Here is a 26,859-nt window from a genome sequence, read left to right on the forward strand (position 1 = left end):
GATTGGACATGACTGTCCCACAGTTAACAGTGCATGCCAGAGCAAAAACCAAGCCATGAGGTCAAAGGAATTGTCCATAGAGCTCCGAGTCAGGATTGTGTCGAGACACAGATCTGGGGAAGGGTACCAAAACATTTCTGCAGCATTGAAGGACACAGTGACCTCCATCATTCTTAAATGGAAGACGTTTGGAATCACCAAGACTCTTCCTAGAGCAGGGAGGTGACCAAAAACCCGATGGTCACTGAAACAGAGCTCCAAAGTTCCTCTGTGGAGAACCTTCCAGAAGGACAACCATCTCTGCAGCACTCCACCAATCAGGCCTTTATGGTAGAGTGTCCAGACGGAAGCCAATAGTCCGTACAAGGCACATGACAGCCCACTTGGGAGTTTGCCAAAAGTCACCTAAAGGACTCGCAGACCATGAGAAACAAGATTGAAGTCTTTAGCTTGAATGCCAAGCGTCACTTCTGGAGGAAACCTTGCAACATCCCTACGGTGAAGCATGGTGGTGGCAGCATCATGCTGTGAGGATGTTTTTCAGCGGCAGGGACTGGAAGACTAGTCAGGATCAAGGGAAAGATGAACGGAGCAAAGTATAGAGATCCTTGATGAAAACCTGCTCCAGGGCGCTCAGGACCTCAGAGTGGGGCGAAGGTTCACCTTCCAACAGGACAACGAAGAGCCCGGATCTTAATCCCATTGAGCATGTCTGGGACCTGTTGGATCAGAGGGTGAGGGCTAGGGCCATTCTCCCCAGAAATGTCCAGGAACTTGCAGGTGCCTTGGTGGAAGAGTGGGGTAACATCTCACAGCAAGAACTGGCAAATGTGGTGCAGTCCATGAGGAGGAGATGCACTGCAGTACTCAATGTAGCTGGTGGCCACACCAGATACTGAGTGTTACTTTTGACCCCCCCCCCCCCCCCCCCCCTGTTCAGGGACACATTCAATATCTGTTAATCACATGTCTGTGGAATTTGTTCAGTTGATGTCAATTGTTGAATGTTCATACAAATATTTACAGTTGACAGCGAAAGGACGTTTCTTTTTTTGCTGAGTTTACATTTGCAAAAACTCCAAAACCTGTTTTTGATGTTTCATTATGGGGTATTGCTTCTAGATTGAGGGGGGAAAAACTATTTAATACATTTTATAATAAGGCTGTAACGTAACATGTGGATTAAATCAAGGGGCCTGAATACTTTCCAAATGTTCTGCGTTTTCCAAATGCTTACTGCCTCCAGCTCACATTGCAAAGTGTTGAGTGACGGGCTGATAGTCTGCCTACGTTCTTGAATGGAGGAGCTCTTCAATTACCCGTTGAGAAATTCAAAAGGCTCTCGCACATCTGAGATATCTTTTTTGCAGGTGCATGGAATCAGTTGAGAAGGAACCCACTACTCTTGATAGTATCACTGCTCTTTAATAAGCTTTACAAGTTTTTTTAATTATCACCCTTATGTAGACCTAGTCCTACCCATATCCGTTCCACGCATCGAATGGGGGTTGGAGTTGAAGAAAAACAAATAAGTGCTACCAAATATAACAATATGCATTTCATAAATATTCAAATAAAGTTGAGAAATAAAAAGTTATTTTAATCATGGCCATCAAAACTAGGGATGCACGATATATCAGAATTGGACGATATTAGCTAAAAATGCCAACATTGGTATCAGCCCGATGTCTAGTTTTAAGCCGGTGCAAAACTGATGCCAAAGCTAACGTGCATACCTATATAACGTAGGTACATGACGTAATGACACCACGTAACATTTTGCGCTACACGTTCAACACAACATTCCTAACCGAACCCATAATGTCTGCTGTGTGGATCGAGCAGTCAACAAGTCGAGCAGTCATTTGATAGAGTAAGAAAACTTCAGCGAGACAACTCAAAAGGCGAAATCCATTAACGCCAAGATAATGGATTTTATTGCCCTTGACAATCAACCGCTCTCTGTCGTGGGTGATGTTGGCTTTCGCGACTGGTCGAGCACCAGTACACACTAACGTTACTAAGTGCGCTATTTTTACAGATATTGCCCTACCGGAGTTACACAGTTTCACGACATACTATGGAACGCCGTTTGGGTCTTTGCGTGTCAAAAAAGATACATTCTATATTCGAACTGTTATTTGACGTGTGTTCTGAATTTGCACGAGCAAGCCAAGCGCCACCACTACTATCAGTAGCACTGTCAAAGCTGTACAAAAGTCTGCAAACAAGCAAACACCGGCCACGAACAATGTGTTAACAATACCACGTTGGTAATAAAGCATTATTTGTTTGACCGCAACTTCTGGGGTAGCTAGCTAGCTTTAGCTTGGTACCTAGCTAGTACCAATACAACCACCCTGAAAACAATGACCAATAGAAACTGCAGTCATTTTCACTATTATTAGCAATGATTTAGGAATGCTAGTGAGTAAGTACTAGCTAGGTAGCCACTTGCTCGCCTATTGAAATTGTACTTCAGTTCATGAAAATAAATAACTAGCCAGCTACTTAACCCTGTTGCCCAAAGCTAACATTATAAGCAGCCGGCTAGCTTCATCTTGCTAGTGAGGCTCAACCGGACCGGGTTATGTGTTGTGAAGCTAGCCACAATAAGGATAGGGCACAATAGTGGAAATTGCGGTTTGCCTTCAAAATAAAAGTTCCTCTTTGAAAGTGATGCAGAAGGAATCATGTCATATTTAGACTATATAATGTTAAACAAGGTTGGAATGTGAAGCAATGAAATGGGTTATCAGTCTACTTGGTGACACAGAACACAACTGTTTACAAATATTAGCGTTGTAGCTCTTATCGCGGGACTGCGTGAAATCACCTCCCCAGTCAGCCTATGGTGTGTATTGACATTCATATTGCACTGTACAGCTTTACCTAAGGATTGGGGATCAATGAAATGGGGTGTCAGTCTACTCAATACCCAAGATATTTTTTCCCCCCCCAACATCCTCCTCAGAGTTATCAGACTCCAAAACATTCACACAGTATTGTTTTTTCTCAGGAATAGTGTTCAATACACATAAGTTGACAATAAATGTGGCTCAATTCCCAGTTTTTTCAGAGTCCCGCAATAAGAGCTACGACAGTAATGTTCTCTGGGTGTCACTGAGTAGACTGATGCCTATGGATTGTGGATCAATGACATGGGGTAAGACTGCACAGTGAAATAAGTATGCCCACAATGCAATTCTAAAGTATAATACGTCCAGTGTTACGTCAACAGATTCTAAAATCAACAAAAAACAATTTGTCAAATTAACATAACATTCCAACCTCGTTTAGCATGGTCTATTCAATTATGGCATAATTATACTATTTGTATTCATTTGCGTCACTGTCAATGACATACTTTTATTTTGAAGGCTAACCACAAAGTCCACTATTGCGGCTAATCCATATTGTGGCTAGCTTCACAGATGGGTCCGACCACCATTAATCAAATAAGAACTGTCTTATAAATTAGGGTTATTTTAGATGACACACTATTAAGTTAGCTAGCCAACTGTAGCTACTGAAACAAATTGTCATTTTGCTATGTTTTTGTGGAAGAACATTGTTTGCATCCATCAACTAGCTAGCTTTTTTTTATGACCAGCACTGTAGGTGCGCGAGACAACTACCAGCATCATAGCGTACGTATCAATGAATCATTGTGACGTATGAAATACAAGTAATAGTGTAATCAATTTGTGATAACTAAGTAAAAGATGTATGAACGTGTTAAATTATTATGTGACGTGCAGTCATATTCAGATCAACAAGCTTATTTGACACGTCAAACAGTGTTATTTGACGTATCTTTTTTGACACGCAAAGACCCAAACGGCGTTCCATAGATATCCTGGATGAGACTGAAACTGAACAACGAAACAGCACAGCAAGTAAGTGAAAGAAATACGTTTTGATTATGTTTTACTGGTAATGGGGACATACGTAAATGCCAACAAAATAACTTTTTGGTCAGTGTGGTGTGTGTGTAACCTTTATTTAACTAGGCAAGTCAGTTAAGAACAAATTCTTATTCACAATGACGGCCTACCCCGGACGACACTGAGCCAATTGTGCGCCACCCTATGGGACTCCCAATCAGGGCCGGATGTGATACAGCCTGGATTCAAACCAGGGACTGTAGTGATGCCTCTTGCACTGAGATGCGTCCATGTGTGTGTGTTAACTATTTAACTGTACAAGAATACTTAAAAAGGCCACTAAAATGTTTTATATCGGCATTGTTTTTTGCAGCAAGAAAAATATTGGTTTCGGTCAAAAATGTCATATCGGTGCATCGCTAATCAAAACTGTTTAACACATTTCACACCAGCAGAAACAATTAGCAGAAGCAATTAAGGATAACAGAAACCCTGGTGTACCTGTAGCAGAGGGTGGTGCAGGGTGATCTCCAGCTCGGCCAGTCTGTGGGCGGGGTCCTCACATTGCTCCTGGATCTCCAGATCCTCCCTGGGCACCGTATCCCAGCGCCCGCAGTGGGCCGCCAGCTGGTGCACCAGCTCATACTGGCCGGGCAGCGCCAGGCTGAGCCGCGTCTGGCGCCCGTGGGTGAAGCACAGCTTCCTCCTCTTGCAGGCCGTGCCATGAACGCCATTGCAGGCCTCGCCCGCCACGGGACCTAGGGGCAGGAGCCGCTCCCCCAGCAGGCAGTTGAGCAGCTGGTAGCGCGCGGCGCAGTCCTGGCCAAGTACCAGGATGAAGGGGGCGCTGCCCACGCTGCTGTGCAGGAACTCCTCTTCATGCCGGGGGAAAAAGATGCAGCTCAGCTGACCTGGGAGGAGAAGGTACAACATGTAGAAGGTACAACACGCCTGGTACAGCAACTGCTCAGCATCTGACCATAAGGCGCTACAGAGGGTAGTGCGAACAGCCCAGTACATCACTGGGGCCAAGCTTCCTGCCATCCAGGACCTATGTAATAGGCGGCGTCAGAGGAAAGCCCATAAAATTGTCAGAGACTCCAGTCACCCAAGTCATAGACTGTTCTCTCTGCTACTGCACGGCAAGCGGTACCGGAGCACCAAGTCCAGGACCAAAAGGCTCCTTAACAGCTTCTACTCCCAAGCCATAAGAATGCTGAACAATTAATCAAATGGCCGCCAGACTATTTACATTGCCCCCCCATTGTTTTGTGCACTGCTGCTAACTATCATCTATGCATAGTCACTTCACCCCCACCTACATGTACAAATTGCCTCAACTAACCTGTACCCCCGCACACTGACTCAGTACCAGTACCCCCTGTATATAGTCTCGTTAAAAATAAAGTTTGATTTGATGTATACAAGGGAATAGTGCTGGTGGTCAGGGGGGGCTTGAGTCATTGTGCCTCTCCCTTCTGAGGGATAAGGAAGGAACCTTTATTCTTCAGGTATTAGGCCTAGAAACAATCTGCATACGTTGTTAATACAATATAATGTTATGTAACACCATCAAACACTCCACTTTATCTTTGAGCAAATTCCAATGATTGACTTACAATACAAAAATAACTTGCTTCAGCTTTAACTGGACCTGTTGTGAACTGGTGTCTGGCATCGCTCTGTCTGCACTTCTGGCATATGAAAGGCCTGAGGGATAATTTATTGTGTTCACTTCAAAGCCCCTCAGACTCATCTGTTATCTCCTGACCCATCTCCGTGGCAACTCATATTAACAACAAACAATTCATCCTGGCTCATCACAGGAAGTGGTCATAATCCTCCATGATGTTGAGTCATTGTCTATTGCAGTTAAACAGACAAAGAACAGAGGCCAGAAATGGAATACCACTCCTTTCTCCCTCCCCACCCCTTCTTTTCTCCCTCTTTCACCATCCTGTTGCTCTGCAACTGTTAATCTGGTATTACCCTGTCTAGTGTTTGACCTAAAACATTATACATGCAGGAACAATCCAATGAATGATTGAACCACAGGAAATGCATTAAAAAAATAGACCTAATGTACTGTAATCTACAGGGCAATTCCACAATAACAGACTCAGATTTTTCACTTTAAAAATGTCAAACTATTACTAGAGCTTGAAGCATGTCATCTAGCATGACAACCACTGTGGTTTGTTGTTAGCCTTTACTATGAAGGTTTGACAAAGATACATACATATTGTATAGGCCCACTTGATGGGAAGGATATGGTTAGACTGGCTTTTCCCATGAAAATTGACATTCTAGATGCACTAGATTGAAAGAATGAGAATGTTTAAAAAGATTATTGGTAAATGTGGATGTAAGTGTGTGTGTGTACTAGTGGAGATACTAAGCCCACAAACACCTTAAAGCAGTGGTTTTCAACTGGTTTTACCTCGGTACCCAAATTGAACCAGGTTGTCTCAGTCGCAATCCAATATTCCCATCATGATTTTATTTGTTGCCAAAATTCAATCTGAAAAACTACTTTTAATGCTATATTGAGAGTAAATGTACCAATTGTATGACAAGGGAACAACAGTCCCACCCTTATGTCAATAATTTCACCAGTTGAGAACCGCTGCCTTAAAATGGACAACTAGCGGTCATCCTACTTTTGGGCAATCAATTAGCCCATGTCTGCAAACATTTTTTAGATAGCTGGCTAAACTAACTTAATCTAAACCTATAGTAATCATGTTCAAATTACAAATCGGGGGCCCCCATCGATTACGTTAGTCACTTTCACTCATATATTCCAAACTGCAAACATTTCTCTCCGCCCCATGGCAAAATGTATAGACCTTCAGGAAATTAACTTCAAAACGCATTCTCTGCTGTCAAGAGGGGGTTGTTAAAATGTTTTGCTCACATGATGAGTACAGATTTTTTTGTGGCCCCCACCCCCATTAAAAGTTGCCCATCCCTGCTCTACAGAGTAGCTCTACATAGTTCTACAAACTTTTGCGCGGCAGAATTTTTGGAATTCAACACAGAGCTCCGTAGCTCAGTTTTCATAGACTGAAATCCCTTTGGGACAGGAAGGTTGGGCTTAAATGACAGCCGTATACAGTGGTGAGGAGGAGCTCAGTAGACCCTTTGTGTCGGGAAGTAATTTAGCCATTAATTGTAGCCATTGACACTCTGTAGAGTTGCTATTTTTTCGAGTCAATTAACTTGTGACATTTCTGGATTACTCATGAAACTAATAAAGTCTGATTTAAATCAACAAAGAGTTTTAAAAAAGGAGAAGAGTAAAATACTGTACATATCTGGCTGTGTTGGAAAAATCACTACATATCCCATTAAGCCAAGCGAGGAGAGGCCGTCACATTTCCAAGACCAGTAACAAACGTTCAGCAAAACCTACGCCAATGACGCCGCTGGATCTCAAAACTGAACTTGGATCAGTGTTAAGAAGCAATGATATCCTTTGCCACCGTTGTCTTACAGATAGCTTGAACCAGTCATGACTTTTCAACAAAACAAATCATTTTCAAGTTCCTTTGCAGTACATTTCTTTGTTTGATACTTGTATAACTAGGAACGGAGTTTTGAAGTTGAGGGTGCAGTGTTTATGAAATTTGGCAATGAGGACGAAAACAAGCATAGTTCAGCTAGCCAGCTAGTTCAGCCAGGGAAAATCTTGGGTCCTGATATAGCTGGGCACACATGCACACTAGGATAATTCATGACACAGATTGTAGTTTTTATGCCCTGATATCAGGAGCCAGCAGCAAAAAGTTTGATTAAACAATTCAGAGAAAAACTTATACATCAGTTGACACATTTATGGACAGCGAATCGATATACAATCCCGAAATCTGTTGCACCTGTCAATAGTAAAACAAATCTTCAAACAATGTTTGAGTGAACCCAAATCCAGAAAATGAATGGTGAAGTGGCTTCCGGACATGGTAAACTCCTCCTCCTCACCACCAGTAGACCTTGGCTGAAAATAACATCTCCTAAACAGGAACGTGAGAATCACGCCCACACACTGCTCATCAGCCCACTTACTTCGATGTCAGGCAATCCCCAAATCAACCAGTGCAGTGACTACTTCTATGTTTATCACCACCAGTACATGTTTCCTTTTAGCCTCAGTTCCTTAAGTGGGAATCTCTGCATATTTGTGGCACTTTATCATGTTCTATTGTTGAGAAAGACTAACTGGTCCTAATCTCTTCCTTTTTTCCCTCTAAATCCGATTTAATGCATTTTCTACAGTCGACGGGTTGGCAAGGACATCTCTTTCCGGGAGAGAACAGTCTTGTTTTTTCCCCAGAGGTGAAACAAGACACTTAAGCCTACCTCATCACCCATTCAGAAGACAGTTTCACTAATAGCTATCCACCTGTTTTGCCATCTCACCACTGTATATAGATTGAGTACAGGTCAGATCCCTGTGGGCCCTTGAGGAAATGCCCTACCTCAGCAGAACTTGCACACATTCACAATTAGAACATTATGGGATGTGTATCAAGTCCACTGTGCCGATTCCAATCCTCCTTGAATGACCACAATCAGAAGAGTTTCCACTCAAACTAAGGCTAGTATAGAGTGACAGACCTTTGTTTGTGGTCGGATATGTTTATGGGGCTTGTTGATGGGCTTTATGCTGGAAGCAACAATCATATCACAATTCAAGAGCTTGTTGAGTGGTCACTCAAAGGCAAAATCTGTATTTTTTTAGTGTGAGATTTTTGGTAATTTAGCGGACACTCATATCCAGAGCGACATACAGTAAGTAGTAAATGCATACTTTTTTACTGAATGTAAGTTTCTCAAATGCTAGTCAGGATTGGCATACAAGTGAATAAAATATTAGTTTCTCATGTTCTTTATCATTTGTATAATTTGCTTCCTTTCCCACACGATCACTGATTGCGATCCAAATGTAAGACAATAAAATTAGAATTACTGTAGAATGTAAAATAAATCACAGGGTCATTCAATGACAGGCATATGATGAAGTAATGTAGCTACATGAAGCCACCATGGATAAATGTAACCTCAAGAACTGAAGTGTGTGACATTCAATAAGGCCTAACCCTACCCATGTTCAGCTAAGCATTATGTATTCTGAGAAATGTGGGAGTTTTACTCTACATTATGTTGTGATGCCAAGGAAAATTATAATTATATAGGTAACAAATCCGAAGAGGTGCACATCTTACCTGCCTCCAGAGCAGCTGCCTCTGAGCTGGCGGACGATGCGCAGGCATTACTGTAGTTCTGTTTTATTTCCCGGAAAAATGCGTTGGTCTCTTTCAGATTATTTTTTAGTTGTATAGAGTGTTTATTATAGCTGTTGAAGATCCGGGTTAATTCTCGAGCTAACGGGGTCACTTTCTGCAAATTTCCGCCAACTATCCCCTCCATGGCAATTCGAGTCTGCAATGAGACACAAATGGGAGAACGTTGTTCTCTTTAATACTAACGTACCACCCTATGAACCGAATATGGTAGACATATGGGTCCCAGTCTTCAAGTTTTAATTGCCATTGAAAGCTAACTACTGGACAAGGGTGCAGGGAGTAATTGTCAATATGTGATTTGCTGCTCAGTTTCAGTGAGTTACCTGGTCTCACTTATTTGGATTTCCAGTATTGTTCAACTACTTTCATCAGCATCCCAGATGTTTGCTAACCAACTCTAGCAGAGGAAAAAAAAGCCTAGGGAGTGCCCCGGCCCATGAATGAGACACAATCAGTCCAAAAAATCCACAGTGAATCAAACGCACGGTTTTGCAGGCGAAACCGCAGTTGCGGTGTGCAAACGCTCGCGACGCTGACTAGCGGGTAACGTTAATTTACTGCCGTAGGTAACTAGCTAATTCCGTAGCAAAACCACTGCATCACAGTGCACAAATAAACAAACTCACTTTGAACAGAAGATATCTTGATAGCCAGTGTCCTCCAAAATAATTGAGCAAACGACTGGTTTAGCTAACATTAGCTGTATACGGTTTCTAGCCCTAACTAGCTAGCAGGGTCTCAAAAGTTAGTGAATTGAGATAGCCAATGTCAACTACGCTAGCTAGCTCCGTAGCTTAATTTACCTTCCTATCCTAGCCAGCAAACCAGGCATCGTATTCCATGCTAATCTGTTTTAAAATAATTGCCACATTACCCCAACCGATGTCATTACGTTAGCTCCCTCAATCAATTTTTACACTGGGGCTAACTACCGAGCCCCTGCGAATTTGATGGCTAGCCCGAGATACTTTTAAGAAATGAAATTGTAAACTCCATTCGATTGGTATTAACGCCCGCGCGGTGCATTCTGGACGATTCTGGGACAAGGAGCGCACATTTTCAAGGGGTGAATGGGAGTCAATTGGGTGCGAGCTCAAAAACCCAACATTAGCATAAATTACTGTAATAAGACGCACAACATTACACATATTGTGTGAGATAATTAACTTGTTCTCGTATAGCTTTGACATTACGAGGAAAATAGGCAGGTTTCTGGACTCAATCCCTGATTTCTGGAAGGGATTGCGTGACGCAGCATGACAACGTGACCATTCATTGGCCATTGAAATCCCTATTAATTCAATTCACAAGGCTTTATTGACATGAGAAACATATATACATTGCCAAAGCAAGTGAAATGGATAATAAACAAAAGTGAAAAGAACAATACAAAATGAACAGTAAACATTACACTCACAAACGTTCCAAAGGAATAGAGATTTCAAATATGGCTATATATAGTGTTGTAACGATGTGCAAATAGTTAAAGTACAAAAGGGAAAATAAAAACATAAATATGGGTTGTATTTACAATGGGGATTGTTCTTCACTGGTTGCCCTTTTATTGTGGCAACGGGTCACATATCTTGCTACTGTGATGGCACACTGCGGTATTTCACTGAAATAGATACGGGCATTTATCAAAATTGAATTTGTTTTCTAATTCTTTGTGGGTCTATGTAATCTGAGGGAAATATGTGTCTCTAACATGGTCATACATTTGGCAGGAGGTTAGGAAGTGCAGTTTCAGTTTCAACCTCATTTTGTGGGCAGTGTGCACATAGTCTTCTCTTGAGAACCAGGTCTGCCTACAGCGGCCCCTCTCAATAACAAGGATATGCTCACTGAGTCTGTACATAGTGAAAGCTTTCCTAAAATTTGGGGTCAGTCACATTTGGGGTCAGTCACAATGGGCAGGTATTCTGCCACTGTGAACTCTCTGTTTAGGGCCAAATAGCATTAACATTTGCTATGTTTTTTTGTTAATTCTTTCCAATATGTCAAGTAATTAGCTTTTTGTTTTCCCATGACTTGGTTGGGTCTAATTGTGTTGCTGTCCTGGGGCTCTGTGTGGTCTGTTTGAATCACAGAGGTGAAGTTGGTTTTATATTCACACATTCGGACATTCAACAGACATTCATCAGACATTCATCAGACATTCACCAAAAACCATTCACCAAAAGCCATTTAAAAATGTAAAAATCAATAACTAATTCACAGTTTGTCGCAGACTTGATAGAAATACATAATCTATAAAATGCTATTTAAAGCGGTATAAATCAATAACTAATTCACAGTTTGTCACAGAAACATCAAACTAGGTATGATTTATTCTATAAATGTCTAGCATACTTTTACAATCTTTGTTTTGAGGAAAAATTCCAGTTTTGACATGATAGAAATAAATAACATCTATAAAATGTGATTTAAAGCTATATAAATCAATACCGTTTTCACTGATTATGACAGAATCATCAAACTAGGTATGATTTATTCTATAAATGTCTAGTAAACTTTTACAACCTTTGCTTTGAGTAGAAATTCCAGTTTTGATTTGATAGAAATACATAACATCTCAAATATTGCATTTAAAGATGAAGAAATCTAATTCAGTGATTGTCTCAGAAAAAAGTTAAAATATGCATTTATTTGCAATATCTTTAAAGAAATGTTAATTTCAAGTGCAATTTGTTCTATAAGAAGTTAGACAATGTCAATAATCTTAAACTGTATACCAAATCAATGTTTGCATTTTTAGTGCAACAGTTTCCTCATTTTAAAGTAGTTACAAGGTACAGCAGTCATTTATTTATACGTCTCCAATTTAACAGCAAAGAGGCCTTCCAATCATTTTCTATTTTGGCGTTGTTGAAGTCCTTCTTTGCCATCCTCAGACAAGCTGAATGGTACCATCTCTGGCACACAGAGCATTCTATCTGCAGTATTAAACACATAAAACAGGGTTATGTTTATTTACATGTAAATTACAGTGCTGGAATACCCAAATTATGTTACATGCTTTTGCAATTAGGAACATTTTCAAATTGAATTGGATTTTTGTTCAATTGCTAAATTGACTTTAAATGACATGCATTTGACCACAACCCTGATAGAAGCACTCATAACTGAGGTGTTAATCATCATTGAGTATTCAGGCAATATAAATCATATAGTAATAAAGGCATACATTTGCAAAAACATATGCGTTGATAAAAAATATATCACACATCAATGTTGAAATATCAAACATTACAATAATGGCAGTCTTTGAAATCCAAATCAGTTTACTCGTCACTTGTGCCAGATACAACGTGTGTACCTATTACAGTGAATTGCTGTCATAGTATGTATCTAGTATCTCTCATAGTAGAATAATAACCTAGCGTAATGATAATAGAACAGCAATAATAACACAAGGATAACCCTGACAAAAATGTTTAAAGACAAAGTTTCCTACTTCTAAATGTATTGAAGGATGAAACTACATGAGTTTTCATAGCCTACATATATTACACAAAGACAAACTCAGTTGGTCAGATGATCATAATTTTTCTCTGGATGATGCAAAGCACACATTGAGCAGTCTTGCTTCTCAATGAAGACTTGAAAAAAAGAGGACCACATTTTTATGCATTGTTGACACATTTAAAGATGCTTTTGTAACCGATGTGAAATGGCTAGTTAGTTAGCAGTGGTGCGCACTAATAGCATTTCAATCAGTGACGTCACTCGCTCTGAGACTTGAAGTAGGGTTTCCCCTTGCGTTGTAAGGGCCGCGGCTTTTGTGGCGCGATGGGTAACGGTGCTTCGTGGGTGTCAGTTGTTAATGTGTGCAAGGGTCCCTGGTTCGAGCCCGGGTTGGGGCGAAGAGAGGGACGGAACCTACACTGTTACATTGGTGCCGTGACCCGGATCATTGGTTGCTGCGGAAAAGGAGGAGGTCAAAGGGGGGGGTGAATGTAACCGATGTGAAATGGCTAGTTAGTTAGCGGTGGTGCGCGCTAATAGTGTTTCAATCGGTGACATCACTCGCTCTGAGACTTGAAGTAGGGTTTCCCCTTGCGTTGTAAGGGCCGTGGCTTTTGTGGCGCGATGGGTAACGATGCTTCGTGGGTGTCAGTTGTTGATGTGTGCAAGGGTCCCTGGTTCGAGCCCGGGTTGGGGCGAAGAGAGGGACGGAACACTGTTACACTGTAACACTGTTACACTTTCTGGAACCCATAGTTCTAAAGGTTGTGCTTCAAAGACAAAATATGCCCCTCACAGTTGCGTACTACATTGTTCTCTCACTGTCTGTGCTTTGCCCCCTTCCCACACCCTGTAGCAAAGGGTTCCCCAAAGATCGTCTTTCTGCTTTACACAACCCATTGGAGCCAAAGTTTACCTTTAAAACACCTAGTCAACCTTGTTGTAAACTACTATAAATCTGATAATTTCCCTCCTTTTTTCTGTATTTCCTGTTAGCAGAATAAAAATGGCTAGTGGCCAAGAAATAAAAACTGGAATGTCCATGTTGATCCTCTTGGTTATCTTGGTCCTCCATCCACCGGTCTTCTTTGTTAGTCAGGCCTGACCCCTTCATCCCGTAGATTTTTCCTGTAATCCAATTCTGCCAGGCCCCTTCTAATAGGGTATAACAGACTTGTTAGAACTTTGACCACACGCCCTCTATAAAATCAAAACTGGAATCTTTCCTCAAAACAAAGGCTGTAAAAGTATGCTAGACATTTATAGAATAAATCATACCTAGTTTGATGTTTATGTGACAAACAGTGAATTAGTTAGCGATTTATATTGCTTTAAATGGCATTTTGTTGATTTTATGTATTTCCATCAAGTCAAAACTGGAATTTCTACTCAAAACAAAGGTTGTAAAAGTATGCTAGACATTTATAGAATAAATAATAAAGTTATTGAATGTCTGTTGAATGTCCGTTGAATGTTCGTTGAATGTTCGTTGAATGTTCGTTGAATGTCCGAATGTGTGAATATAAAACCAACTTTACCTCAGTGTTTGAATCTCCATCCGAGATTCCAAGGAAGAGATGGGTAGCTAGCTATAGGTGCTTCCAGGACAACTGAGAACTCTAACAAACTCGAACAAAACAAACTCGAACAAAACGTCAGTGATCTTCCGGTCGGATTATTTTATTTTATTTAACTTTTATTTAACTAGACAAGTCAGTTGAGAACAAATTATTATTACAATGATGGCCTACCCTGGCCAAACCCTAACCCGGACGACACTGGGCCAATTGTGCGCCGCCCTATGGAGCTCCAGAAAGAGGCCCGAGTTTCCGAGTTAGAACTCGGAGTTGGTCAACAGACCAGAAGATTGAGGGCGCGCTCCTCTGCTTAGGCGTTGCTGACGCCTGCCAGATCTTACAAGACCTACATTTCGGGTTGTTTTTCGGTTTTTAAACAACTAAATTGGACATCAGTTTGGAGACTCTGACGTGATGCGGGAAGCCGCCGCTGGCTGATCCCGCCCTGGTTTACATAAAAAAAAAAACTATTAACCTGAATTAGGGCCAGACTAGTTACCATAATTTTCTCACATTGCCATTGACAGTTTTTTTCTATTGTCTGTTTTTGGTCCATTTAGATTGTTAATGTAGATTGTATACAAAGAAAATGTAAAAAATGTTATGGTTAAAAATGTTCATGTTTTACTGTGACTTGTTGTAGGCTCCTAAGTGGACCATAAGGTTAAAAACCAAACCAAATTAAGAAAACTAAACTAAAAAAACTAAAAAATTACATTTTTTAAAATAAAAAACTAAGTAACTCCGCCAGAGTGTCTCTTTTGGGTCACTTTTGCCGGTCCCAAGCCCGGATAAAGGAGGAGGGTTGGAATTGTGACATAAAAAAAAAACAAGAATCGACAGAAGAAAGTTCATTTGTAGTTCTAAACATATTTAGGGTGTTTTTTTACTCACTTTTTGTCTCTCCCACGACGTTATTCCTCTCTCCTACAACGTCCATCACAATTACATGCACATGGCCAATTATGCAAATTAGGTGATGATGTCATTTAGCGACTTTTAGGACAGCCAATAGCTACTTTCCTTACTGAAGAGTTGGCAACACTGGCTAGAGGCGTCACGACAGACCCTGCTCGTTCTCAAGTTGTGTCACAACCGGCCATGATCAGGAGTCCCATAGGGTGGCGCACAATTGGCCCAGCGTCATCCGGGTTAGGGAAGGGTTTGGCCGGGTTAGGCCGTCATTGTAAATAAGAACTTGTTCTTAACTGACTTGCCTAGTTAAATAAAGGTTAAATAAAATAAAAATACCACATCATGGTCGCATTCCCCTGCTCAGACATTGCATGCATCAACCAATGGTTGCATGCCACGTCATCAACTATATCATCCACTGACTGGCATTGTAATATCTGGCAGGTGTCATTAACGCCTAGGCAGAGGAACACGCCCGATATGTTATAGAGCTCTGTCAGTTTATGACGTGGCACGCAACCATTGAGCAGGGGACATCTGAGCAGGGGAACGCTACCAACATGTCGGTTGTTGGCACTGCACTTCTCAGTCAATCCTTTATCAGTTAAAGCTGCAACTTAATCAATTTTTTATGTTCAAAAGCTCCAATATGTCGCTAGTGGTCATCAAATGTAATGCAACAGGAACAATATTGTGCTTTTAGCCTGCCTGAGGACAGCTGTATTCAGTGTATAACGTATTTTGCTACCTGTAGTGAAGACATTGTAAAATGGAATTGATGTATCTTCTTTTCAATCTTGTGTGTAGCTGTTATCGTATCCAGTCTAGAATTTCCAACAGCCTAGACTTTTAGTGCTTTCAAGACAACTGGGAACTCTGAAAAAAACTAAGTCAAATCATGACTCCTTGACCTTCAAGTCGGAAAGTCTGAGCTCTCAACAAATTCTGTTGAAATCTAGAAAACATACCGCATTCTTGACAGAGGGGTCTCAAAAAACACCTGTATCCACATAGGTACACAGTGCAGCTTTAACTAGCTGGAAAAAAGTCACTATCACTCCAGGGGGATCAACATTTGGCATGTTACAGTTTAACTGCACTCCCATCGGAAAACCTTGGAGAAAGGAGAGGGGGACAGTATTTCTCCCTATGTATTAAGTTGGTCTGTTTTATTTGGTATACTGTTTTGTCAAATATGTTTGTATATTTTGTTATATTTGTTGTTAATATATATAAAAAAAGAAAAACAATATTTTTCTCCTGCCTTCTGGGATATGTAGTTCACTGCCTGTTAGGATACACAGGACCAAAAAGGCTCAGGTTTTCCATCCTCTCTCTCTGACAGGGCAATGTGTGAAAAGTGGTATTTGTGATGATTTTTTATTTTAAAATACAATTGAACCTGGGTCCCTGTGACTGTCAGTCGAACACTTTATGACACCAAGAGGGTGGATTTCTTGGTCGCTAAACTACCCCCTTCCTTTGGAACGTGCAAGTCCCTCATACCCATAATGACGGAGCACACTTTCAATAGACTTCCAGCAGCCAATCCCATTTCTTACACCATGTAGCAAATTTGGGGGGGTAGCTCAACTGAGTTGACCCCCTTTCATGCCCCATACTCTTTCACTATTGTCAGCCTGGTAGTGTTCATCTTTGTTGAGTTTGAGTCGTGTTTGTTTCACATATGTTCCAATCCACATATAACGTGCTCCTTGAAGCTTTAGTCAGCTGTACTACTTTAAGGGCTCATCAAATCCTCACCTTGTCATTCATTGTGTCCCAAGACAGTGACGCATGTTGCACAAACCTTACCCATAGCCTTAATAGATTTATAATACTGGTGTATTTCAGAGACCTGCGCAAAGACTCCTCATTAAATGCCCCCAATTCATTTGATTATTGTTGTGTTTGATGATTCACGCAATATTCCAGGAACTCCACTACAATCATTACATGACGTATAATGTAATGGCATGATCAACTGTCACAAAACCCCAAATCTCTGCCAGTAGCTGATAAGGACCATTTATTTTCCAACTCGCAACATGGATTATACATTTTTATGTAAAGAGCTCTCTCTTGTGGCAAAAGTAGGCCTACATTTCATGATTAAAATGCACCACTTGGTGGTGTCTGTCTATGTAAAATTCACAAGAAGCTTTCAAATGACAATGTTGTGTATGTAAAGTACTAGTGTGTTAACATTCAAAATATCAAATGTTAAAAAGGGTGTTTTCCTCTATGTTGACATTTTGTTGCACATTTAGCCTCCCCTCTGAGTTTTGAGGGCTTAATTGAATTGTAATGTATCTGCATGGATGATGAAGGTAAGCTGTTCCAATTAAAATCCAAATGCTGCTAGCCTCTGGATAAAAAACTATACAACCTTTATATATATATATATATGTTGTGTGATATTGGCTTCCATTCATGCATGTCAGTTCTTCACTCATTACGAGGTATTTCCACTCACAGTTGAGATGACTTGTGTAAACAATTTCAGTGAGGATCTTCAGCCTGTGTCTCGTCTCAATCTATTTGGCATCACTCAAGTTGGGCCTCTAAGTGTATTTGACTATAAAGATCAAAAGGTTGTCAAAAGCTTTGACTATTAAATGGCATGCTGAAAATGTGAGTAAGATGTGAATCAGAGTATAGCGCCAATTGGCAGGCTACTGATCAGCACTATGGGCTCGATTCAATCTATTGGGTAGAAGATCTGCAATGTAGCGTTGTTGAAATTAAAGGTCATTTTCGATTGAGCTAACATATGCAGCGTTTACCGTGAATGTTGTCTCCGTGAATGTGGAAACATTGCCTTTAAACATTGCACTTAAATTGCCTACAGATTGAATCGAGCCAAAAGTCTTTAGCGTATCCCACACCACATATTGCTAAGAATGAGAGAGTTGGGTGATTTCCCTAGCGGGTCTCAAACCCAGGCCTCCAGCACCAATGACAAACGCTCTAACCACTGCCCCAAAAAGGGATATCGCTAGGGCATGTGCTTATTGGGCCAGTATCAGTGGAAGCTGGTGGGAGGAGCTATAGGATGACGGGCTCATTGTGAGTTTTATGTGTTTGATACCATTCCATCAGTTCTATTCCAGCCATTACAATGAGCCCATCCTCCTATAGCTCCTCCCACCAGCCTCCTCTGACCATTATAGTTAGGTCCTGTCCAGAAAAACCCTAACCCAGGGGTAGTCAACCCTGTTCCTGGAGTGCTGCAGGATTTTGTTACAACTAGGCACCACACCTGACCAACTGAGCTAATTGATCAGTTCAGTGATCGTTTAAATTTGACACACCTAGTCGTCCAATTTGGTTAAATCAAAAACATGAAGTGCCTGCTTCACTCCAGGACCAGGGTTGACTACCCCTGCCTTAACTCCTCCTCCCTAGGCACTTGTGTAGATCTGAAACAACTTGGTGTAAGCAATAGGGTTAATGCACTTTTAAGTAGATCTCAGCTCTGTTACATGTACAATCAAGAACATTTTTATTGATCACAGTGATTCAGGAGTATCAATTAAACAGGTTAATATGCCCCACCAACATCAGACAACTATATAGAAAGCCCTTATTGTTGAAATAAGTAAATAAAATCAATGATCAGTCAGATTAACTGATACCTGACACGGACATGGTGTCATCAGTGGAGGCTCCTCAGAGGAGGAAGGGGAGGACGATTCTCCTCAGTGAATTTAATACAAATTAAAATAGTGAAACATTTAAAAAGTGATCCTTTTTAAATAAAACTGTACTAAATATATTCACGTCACCAAATAATTGATTAAAACACACTTTTTTGAAATGAAGGTCTACAGTAGCCTCATCGGCACTCTGTAGGGTAACACCATGGTGTAGCCGGAGGATAGCTAGCTTCCATCCTCCTCTGGGTACATTGACTTCAATACAAAACGGCGCTCATGGTTCTCACCCGCTTCCATAGACTTACACAGTAATTATGACATCATCCGGAGGACGTCCTCAAACCTATCAGAGCTCTTGCAGCATGAACTGACATGTTATCCACACAATCAAAGGATCAGAGAATGAGTCTAGTACTGAAAGCGTAAGCTAAAGCTAGCTAGCGCTGCAGTGCATAAAATGTGCTAAGTAACATTAGTTGACTCAAACAAAGAGAAAGACAATAGTTGAACAGTTTTGAAAAAAAATCTTCATATGTCACAACCGTCGTTGGGAAAGGAGGACCAAGGCGCAGCGGGAATGTGGATACTCATGTTTATTGATAAAAAACAAGTAAAGTATCCACTGGAAAACCCCAAAAAACAATACTCACAACGGCAACAGTGTGGCAGACTAAGACAAACGCAGTGCACACAAACAACTACCCACAATCCCAAAGAAAAACACACCCTTCTATATAGGACTCCCAATCAGAGGCAACTCAACACACCTGCCTTCAATTGGGAGTCCCATCCCCAACACAAACCCTTAACATACAAACAACCTGCCACATCCTGACCACAACTGATACAATACCTCCCTCTGCTGGTCAGGACGTGACATCATAAATGATGGAGAAGGAGACTTAGCTAGCAAATTAAGGTAGCTTGTTTAGCCTACTCAAATACCTGGCTCAAACAGAGGGATGTTATGTTAGCTAGCTGGCCATGACTATCCAACACAACACTGGAACTCTTCCAAGTCAAGGCAAGCTTTTGGTTTTATTCATTTATTGCCACCGGGGTCCGCCGATGTAACTGCTAAAATGCTTACTGACTGTACACTGTACTGCATGATTGTAGTGGGTTTACTAACGTATTAGATCTATTAGCTATGTTGACTATGAATTTTTTTTGTTGCTAATATGGTGGCAACAATTTAGGCTGTGTGTAGCAGTTAAGATATGGTTTGACTTGGAAAGGTGTTTTCGCCTGGTCACATACAGCTGATGTGTTGTGCATTGAAATCCATAAGCGAAGGGAAAAGGTAAGAGGAGGAGAGCGTGTAGATGCGAGAAGGAATACAACTGCTTTGAAAGTGAGTTGTGTTTACGTGTGATCAGGTGTATATTCATTCTGCCGATTCTGTTGAAAAACGTTTCTTAAACAGAGGCAGATGGAATGATAGAAACTCTTGTTTGCAACTTTTTGGACTAAAGATGACACCCTAGGTCAGCTAGATGCAGGCGGTATTGAATGTGTCACTGTCTGTCCATGTGTCACTGTCTGTGTGCACCTACGTTGTAAACTTGAATTCATAGGCTAGGTTGTAGCAACCCCATGATGGGTACAGGGAAAATTTCAGTATCATGTAGTATGCCTGAACCTATTGATGTTACATTGAACTGGGTGAATGGAATATGAATGACAGTCATCCATTATGCTGTAAAAGAAACAAGGCCATGCTTATTCCCATGCTGTAATCCCTGTTCACAGATGACTGCATGGCCATGCACGACTCCAACACCATCATTACGTTTGCTGACGACACAACAGTGGTAGGACTGATCACCAACATCGATGAGACAGCCTATAGGGAGGAGGTCAGAGACAACAACCTCTCCCTCAATGTGAGCAAGACAAAGGAGATAATCGTGGACTACAGGAAAAGGAGGGCCAAACAGGCTGAAAAATCAGAATTAAAAAAAATATATACTGCAGGTGAGAAAAACTCTCAAAAGAGTGAGGATCCTGGGACTCCAGGGTCCTCAGAGTATGCTGACCAGCTGGCAGGCGTCTTCACAGACATCTTCAACCTCGGACAGTCCCCACCTGCTTCAAGGAGACCACCATCATCCCAGAGCCCAAGAAAAAACAAAGTGACATGCCCAAATGACTATTGCCCCATCGCATCACCCCGGTCATTATGAAGAGCTTTGAGTGGCTGGTCATGGCCCATATCAAGGCCAGCATCCCAGGCACACTGGACCCACTCCAATTTGCCTACCGCTCCACGGAAGATGTAATTTCCATCGCTATTCACACGGCTGTAACACATCTGGACAAGAGGAACACCAACAGTTAAAGTCGGAAGTTTACATACACTTAGGTTGGAGTCATTAAAACTCATTTTTCAAGCACTCCACAAATTTCTTGTTAACAAGCTATAGTTTTGGCAAGTGGGTTAGGACATCTACTTTGTGCATGACACAAGTAATTTTTCCAACAATTGTTTACAGACAGGTTATTTCACTGTATCACAATTCCAGTGGGTCAGAAGTTTACATACACTAAGTTGACTGTGCCTTTAAACAGCTTGAAAATTCCAGAAAATGATGTCATGGCTTTAGAAGCTTCTGATAGGCTAATTGACATAATTTGAGTCAATTGGAAGTGTACCTGTGGATGTATTTCAAGGCCTACCTTCAAACTCAGTACCTCTTTGCTTGACATCATGGGAAAATCAAAAGAAATCAGCCAAGACCTCAGAAAATAAATTGTAGACCTCCACAAGTCTGGTTCATCCTTGGGAGCAATTTCCAAACGCCTGAAGGTACCACGTTCATCTGTACAAACAATAGTATGCAAGTATAACACCATGGGACCATGCAGCCGTCATACCGCTCAGGAAGAAGATGCGTTCTATCTCCTAGAGATGAACGTACTTTGATGCAAAACGTGCAAATCAATCCCAGAACAACAGCAAAGGACCTTGTGAAGATGCTGGAGGAAACAGGTACAAAAGTATCTATATCCACTGTAAAACGAGTCCTATATCGACATAACCTGATAGGCCGCTCAGCAAGGAAGAAGCCACTGCTGCTCCAAAAGCGCCATAAAAAAGCCAGTTTGCAACTGCACATGGGGACAAAGATCGTACTTTTTGGAGAAATGTCCTCTGGTCTGATGAAACAAAAATAGAACTGTTTGGCCATAATGACCATCGTTATGTTTGGAGGAAAAAGGGGGAGGCTTGCAAGCCGAAGAACACCATCCCAACCATGAAGCACGGGGGTGGCAGCATCATGTTGTGGTGGTGCTTTGCTGCAGGAGGGACTGGTGCACTTCACAAAATAAATGGCATCATGAGGAAGTAAAATTATGTGGATATATTGAAGCAACATCTCAAGATATCAGTCAGGATGTTAAAGATTGGTCGCAAATGGGTCTTCCAAATGGAGAATGACCCCAAGCATACTTCCAAGGAGGCCTACAAACCTGACTCGGTTACACCAGCTCTGTCAGGAGGAATGGGCCAAAATTCACCCAACTTATTGTGTCAAGCTTGTGGAAGGCTACCCAAAACGTTTGACCCAAGTTAAACAATTTAAAGGCACTGCTACCAAATGCTAATTGAGTGTATGTCAACTTCTGACCCACTGTGAATGTGATGAAAGAAATAAAAGCTGAAATAAATCATTCTCTCTACTATTATTCTGACATTTCACATTCTTAAAATAAAGTGGAGATCCTGACTGACCGAAGACAGGGAATTCTTAGCAGGATTAAATGTCAGGAATTGTGAAAAACTGAGTTGAAATGTATTTGGCTAAGGTGTATGTAAACTTCTGACTTCAACTGTAAGTGAGAATGCTGTTCATTAACTACAGTTCAGAATTCAACACTATTGTTCCCTGCAGGCTCGACACCAAGCTTAGAGCTCTGGGTCTGGACACCACCCTCTGCAACTGGATCCTGGACTTTCTGACCGACAGACCACAGGCTGTGTGGATTGGCAATGACACTTCTTCCACAGACTCCTAACACAGGGCCCTCCAGGGGAGTGTACTCCTTGTTCACCCACAATTGTGTGGCTTTGCACGACACCAACTCTATCATCAACTATGCTGACAACACCACGGTTGTAGACCTGATAACCAACAACGATGAGTTAGCTTATAGGGAAGAGGTAAGTGAACTGGTATTGTTGATTGATTGGAAGCAGAGGGAACATGCCCCGATCCACATCAACGGGACTTTAGTAGAGTCAGCAGTTAAGTTCCTCAGTATCCACATCACTGAGGACTTGACATAGACCAACAATACCACCACTCTTGTCAAGAGGGCGCAACAGCATCTCTACTTCCTAAGGCAGCTGAAGAAATTCGGTATGCCACCCTGGTCCAAATACTACTGCTGCACTGTCGAGAGCATCCTGACCAGTTGCATCACAGCCTGGTGCTCCATCCAGTAGGTGGTGCTCTGTCCAGCAGGTGGTTAAGGTGGTCAATTTTACATTTACATTTCAGTAATTTAGCAGACACTCTTATCCAGAGCGACTTACAGGAGCAATTAAGGTTAAGTACCTTGCCCAAGTGCACATAGGCAGATTTTTCACATAGTCGGCTCAGGGATTCAAACCAGCACCCTTTCTGTTACTGGCCCAACGCTCTTACCTGCTAGGCAACATCACTGGGATTATGCTCCAACACATCCAGGACATCTACTCAAAACATTTCCTGATGAAGGCTCACAGTATCATCAAGGACCCAACACACACCAGCCACAAGCTGTTCACTCCCTTACCGTTGGGCAGATGGTATCTGAGCATGAGGTCTGTTACCAACAGGCTCATAGACAGTTTCTATCTCCAAGCCATCAGACTGCTAAACACTTGAATTGGACTGACCACCTGCTCTGATTCTCCGCATCTTATTGGCACACATGCACTCACTCACTCATGCACAGACCCACGCAGACATCCCCCCCATGCACAAACACACAAATACATTCATGCTACACACACACACACACACACACACACACACACATCCCAACTACTGCTACTCGTATTATGATTGCTAAATACTCCACAATTTAAACACTTGCCCCCCAATCCCCCCTTTCCCAAAACACGTGTACATATTGGGACTATAAATTGTGCCTTCCTGTATTATACTTATGCTAAAATGTTTATTCTATTCTACTGTGCCATTTACTTTATGTTCGTATTCTTAGCTTTTATTATTTCCTACAGTTGTTGCATTGTTGAAAAGAAACCTGCAAGTAAACATGTCGTTGGACAGTGTACCATTTGTAACCCGTTCATATGACCAAAACTTGAAACTAGTTGTCATCAACTGTTGTTCCCGATGCGACAACTAGGTAGAGCTGTTGTAGGCCTACTCCATCTAGCCACAATGGTATAAATGTAAACAAACCATCTGTGGCGACAAATCATCAGTATCACCACACCGGTTTTTCTAGTGTTAAACACGCCCCCTGCTAAGATAACAGCAAACGGTCAACGATGCCTGTTTGATGCATATTGAAATTGGAGGCGTGCTTACCTTCATCGACTTCAGGAAAGCAAAACAGAGAAGACAAGGCCACCTGAGGAGGATATCCAACCAAAGACGTGTTTAATGTGTTAGATTGTATTGTCTATTCGTTCAACTGTAGGATAAATAACCTTACCTTTTGGCAACTGTCTCTGAGGCTCCCATGGAAAGGCAAAAGAGACATAATCAAAAACATAATCTGACGCATCAGTATGAATTTACTGAAACTTTTGGAAAATGGAAAAGTAAAGAAAGTAATCGAGAGGTCGGGTAGAATGGTATCTTTTTTGCTTATCCTCATTTAAAAAAAACAGAATTGGAATATTTAATGAATTGAATTGTCATTACAATTGTATTCATTTGTTCAAGGTTTATATTTTGGGCCTAATTAATGTATTGGCCTACTTTGTTGGTCTAATTATGCAGACTGTTGTATTTATTATTTTTACATTATACCTAGTCTGCATTGTTTGTGATATTGGATGCCATGTCTGACCAAATTGTTGTTGTTATGTTGCATTTCCATCAAACAGCCTTTTGTCTTTGGTTGATGACAGCAGAGGAATACAGTTGAAGTCGGAAGTTAACATACACCTTAGCCAAGTACATTTAAACAAAAATGTTCACAATTCCTGACATTTAATCCTAGTACAAATTCCCTGTCTTAGGTCAGTTAGGATCACCACTTTATTTTAAGAATGTGAAATGGCAGAATAATAGTAGAGAGAATGATTTACTTCAGCTTTTATTTATTTCATCACATTCCCAGTGGGTCAGACGTTTACATACACCAAATTAGTATTTGGTAGCATTGCCTTTAAATTGTTTAACTTGGGTCAAACGTTTCGGGTAGCCTTCCACAAGCTTCCCATAATAAGTTGGGTGAATATTGTCCCATTCCTCCTGACAGACCTGGTGTAACTAAGTCAGGTTTGTAGGCCTGACTGTCAACAATTGTTGGGGTGACCATGTTGCGAGGGATCAGAAGTGCCTGGTGCGAGAGAGACAGGTTGAGGTTGCCAGGGTCAGAGTAGAATAGAGTGATACGAATGTGTTTCAGTCAGGTTGGCTTCATAACGTTAATTTCCACGGTTATCAACTGTACCGCAGAAATGGAATGTAAATCACAGAAAATAGATGTTGTGGTAGCAGCTGCAGAGAAGTACTTGGGTGTACAAGGTTTTACTGCAGAAGTTAGAAGGTGTGTTGAACGGAAGAGTCCCATCGTCCTCCTAGGCCGTCGCCCTGGTATAGGATCAGTTAGGGCCAAAGGTGCGGAACGGAGTGATGATTTACATTTTTCCCGGAAATAGTGGTATATATAGGGCATTCGGAAAGTATTCAGACACCTTGACTTTTTCCACATTTTGTTACAGCCTTATTCTAAAATTGTCACGTCCTGACCAGCAGAGGGAGCAATTGGATTAGTTTTGGTCAGGATGTGGCAGGGTTTTTTGTGTTAAGTGTTGTGTTGGTGATTGGACTCCCAATTGAAGGCAGGTGTGTTGAGTTGCCTTTGATTGGGAGTCCTATATAGTAGTGTGTGTTTTTCTTTGGGGTTGTGGGTAGTTGTTTTTGAATTGCGTTTTGTGTGCCTGCAAGACTGTTCCTGTCGTGTGTATTGTTTTTTGTCCGGTGGATGCTTTACTCTTTTTTTGAATTAAAATATGAGTATCCACATTCCCGCTGCGCCTTGGTCCATTCCTAACGACAAGCCTTACAGAACTACCCACCACAAAAGGACCAAGCAGCGGAAGAGGAGGGAGCCACAGGAGAACAGCGTGGATGGATGGACTTGGCAGAGGGAGTGAAGATTCTGGGAGGACAAGTTAAGGGAGCTAAGGGAACCCGAGAGGCAGCCCCCAAATTTTTTTTTGGGGGGGCACAAGGGCTGTTTGGCGGGGCGAGAAGGGAACCCCAGGCCAGCTCCCCGTACCCTGTTTAGGCTGAAACAGACTGGACAGGTCCCGTGCTTTGGGGTTGGGGCTGTGGTGAGGCCTGGGATTTTCAGGCCGGTAGGCACAGTACCAGCGCCCCGCATGTGCCAGGGCGAAGTAGGCATCGAGCCTGAAGGGGTGATGCCAACCCTGCGCTCAAGACCGCCAGTGCGCCTCTACGGTCCGGTGTTTCCCGCTATACGCACTAGCATGGAGGTGCGTGTCTCCAGGCTGGCACGTCCGGTACCAGCCCCATGCATCAGGCGTCTAGTGCGTCAGCCCAGCCTCGCCAGTCATGAGTCGCCAGAGCTGCCCGCCAGTCATGAGTCGCCAGAGCTGCCCGCCAGTCATGAGTCGCCAGAGCTGCCCGCCAGTCATGAGTCGCCAGAGCTGCCCGCCAGTCATGAGTCGCCAGAGCTGCCCGCCAGTCATGAGTCGCCAGAGCTGCCCGACTGCCCGGAGCCGCCAGAGCGGCCCGACTGCCCGGAGCCGCCAGAGGTGCCCGCCTGCCCGGATCTGCCAGGGTGCCCCGCCTGTCCTCCGGTCCAGCCCGAGTGGCCCGCCTGTCCTCCG

At 42.1% G+C, this 26,859-nt stretch overlaps 1 protein-coding gene and 1 long non-coding RNA gene across 3 annotated transcripts in view; both read right to left on the reverse strand.

Annotated features, from left to right (window-relative positions):
* The window catches only part of dstyk (dual serine/threonine and tyrosine protein kinase), a 47,025-nt gene extending 36,784 nt beyond the window's left edge, over positions 1-10,241 (reverse strand). Inside the window, exons 1-3 of one of the 2 annotated variants that reach the window (XM_029775269.1) lie at positions 9,517-10,241; positions 9,113-9,329; positions 4,389-4,798 (exon numbers count right to left, since the gene is read on the reverse strand). In XM_029775269.1, coding sequence (XP_029631129.1) covers positions 4,389-4,798; positions 9,113-9,317 — 615 coding nt within the window. In that variant the 5' untranslated portion in view covers positions 9,318-9,329; positions 9,517-10,241. Of the gene's footprint in view, positions 1-4,388; positions 4,799-9,112 lie in introns of both variants that reach the window. The other variant, XM_029775268.1, reaches the window with a different exon arrangement.
* Positions 10,242-13,635: 3,394 nt separating this feature from the next.
* LOC115207093 (uncharacterized) lies at positions 13,636-14,675 on the reverse strand. The gene is made up of 2 exons (XR_003880910.1): positions 14,200-14,675; positions 13,636-13,816 (listed from the first exon to the last, which is right to left on the reverse strand). It is a non-coding gene; the product is annotated as an uncharacterized LOC115207093 (long non-coding RNA).
* Between the last annotated feature and the right edge of the window lie 12,184 nt (positions 14,676-26,859).

This window comes from Salmo trutta, chromosome 14 (assembly GCF_901001165.1).
Source record: "Salmo trutta chromosome 14, fSalTru1.1, whole genome shotgun sequence".
Lineage (NCBI taxonomy): Eukaryota > Metazoa > Chordata > Actinopteri > Salmoniformes > Salmonidae > Salmo > Salmo trutta.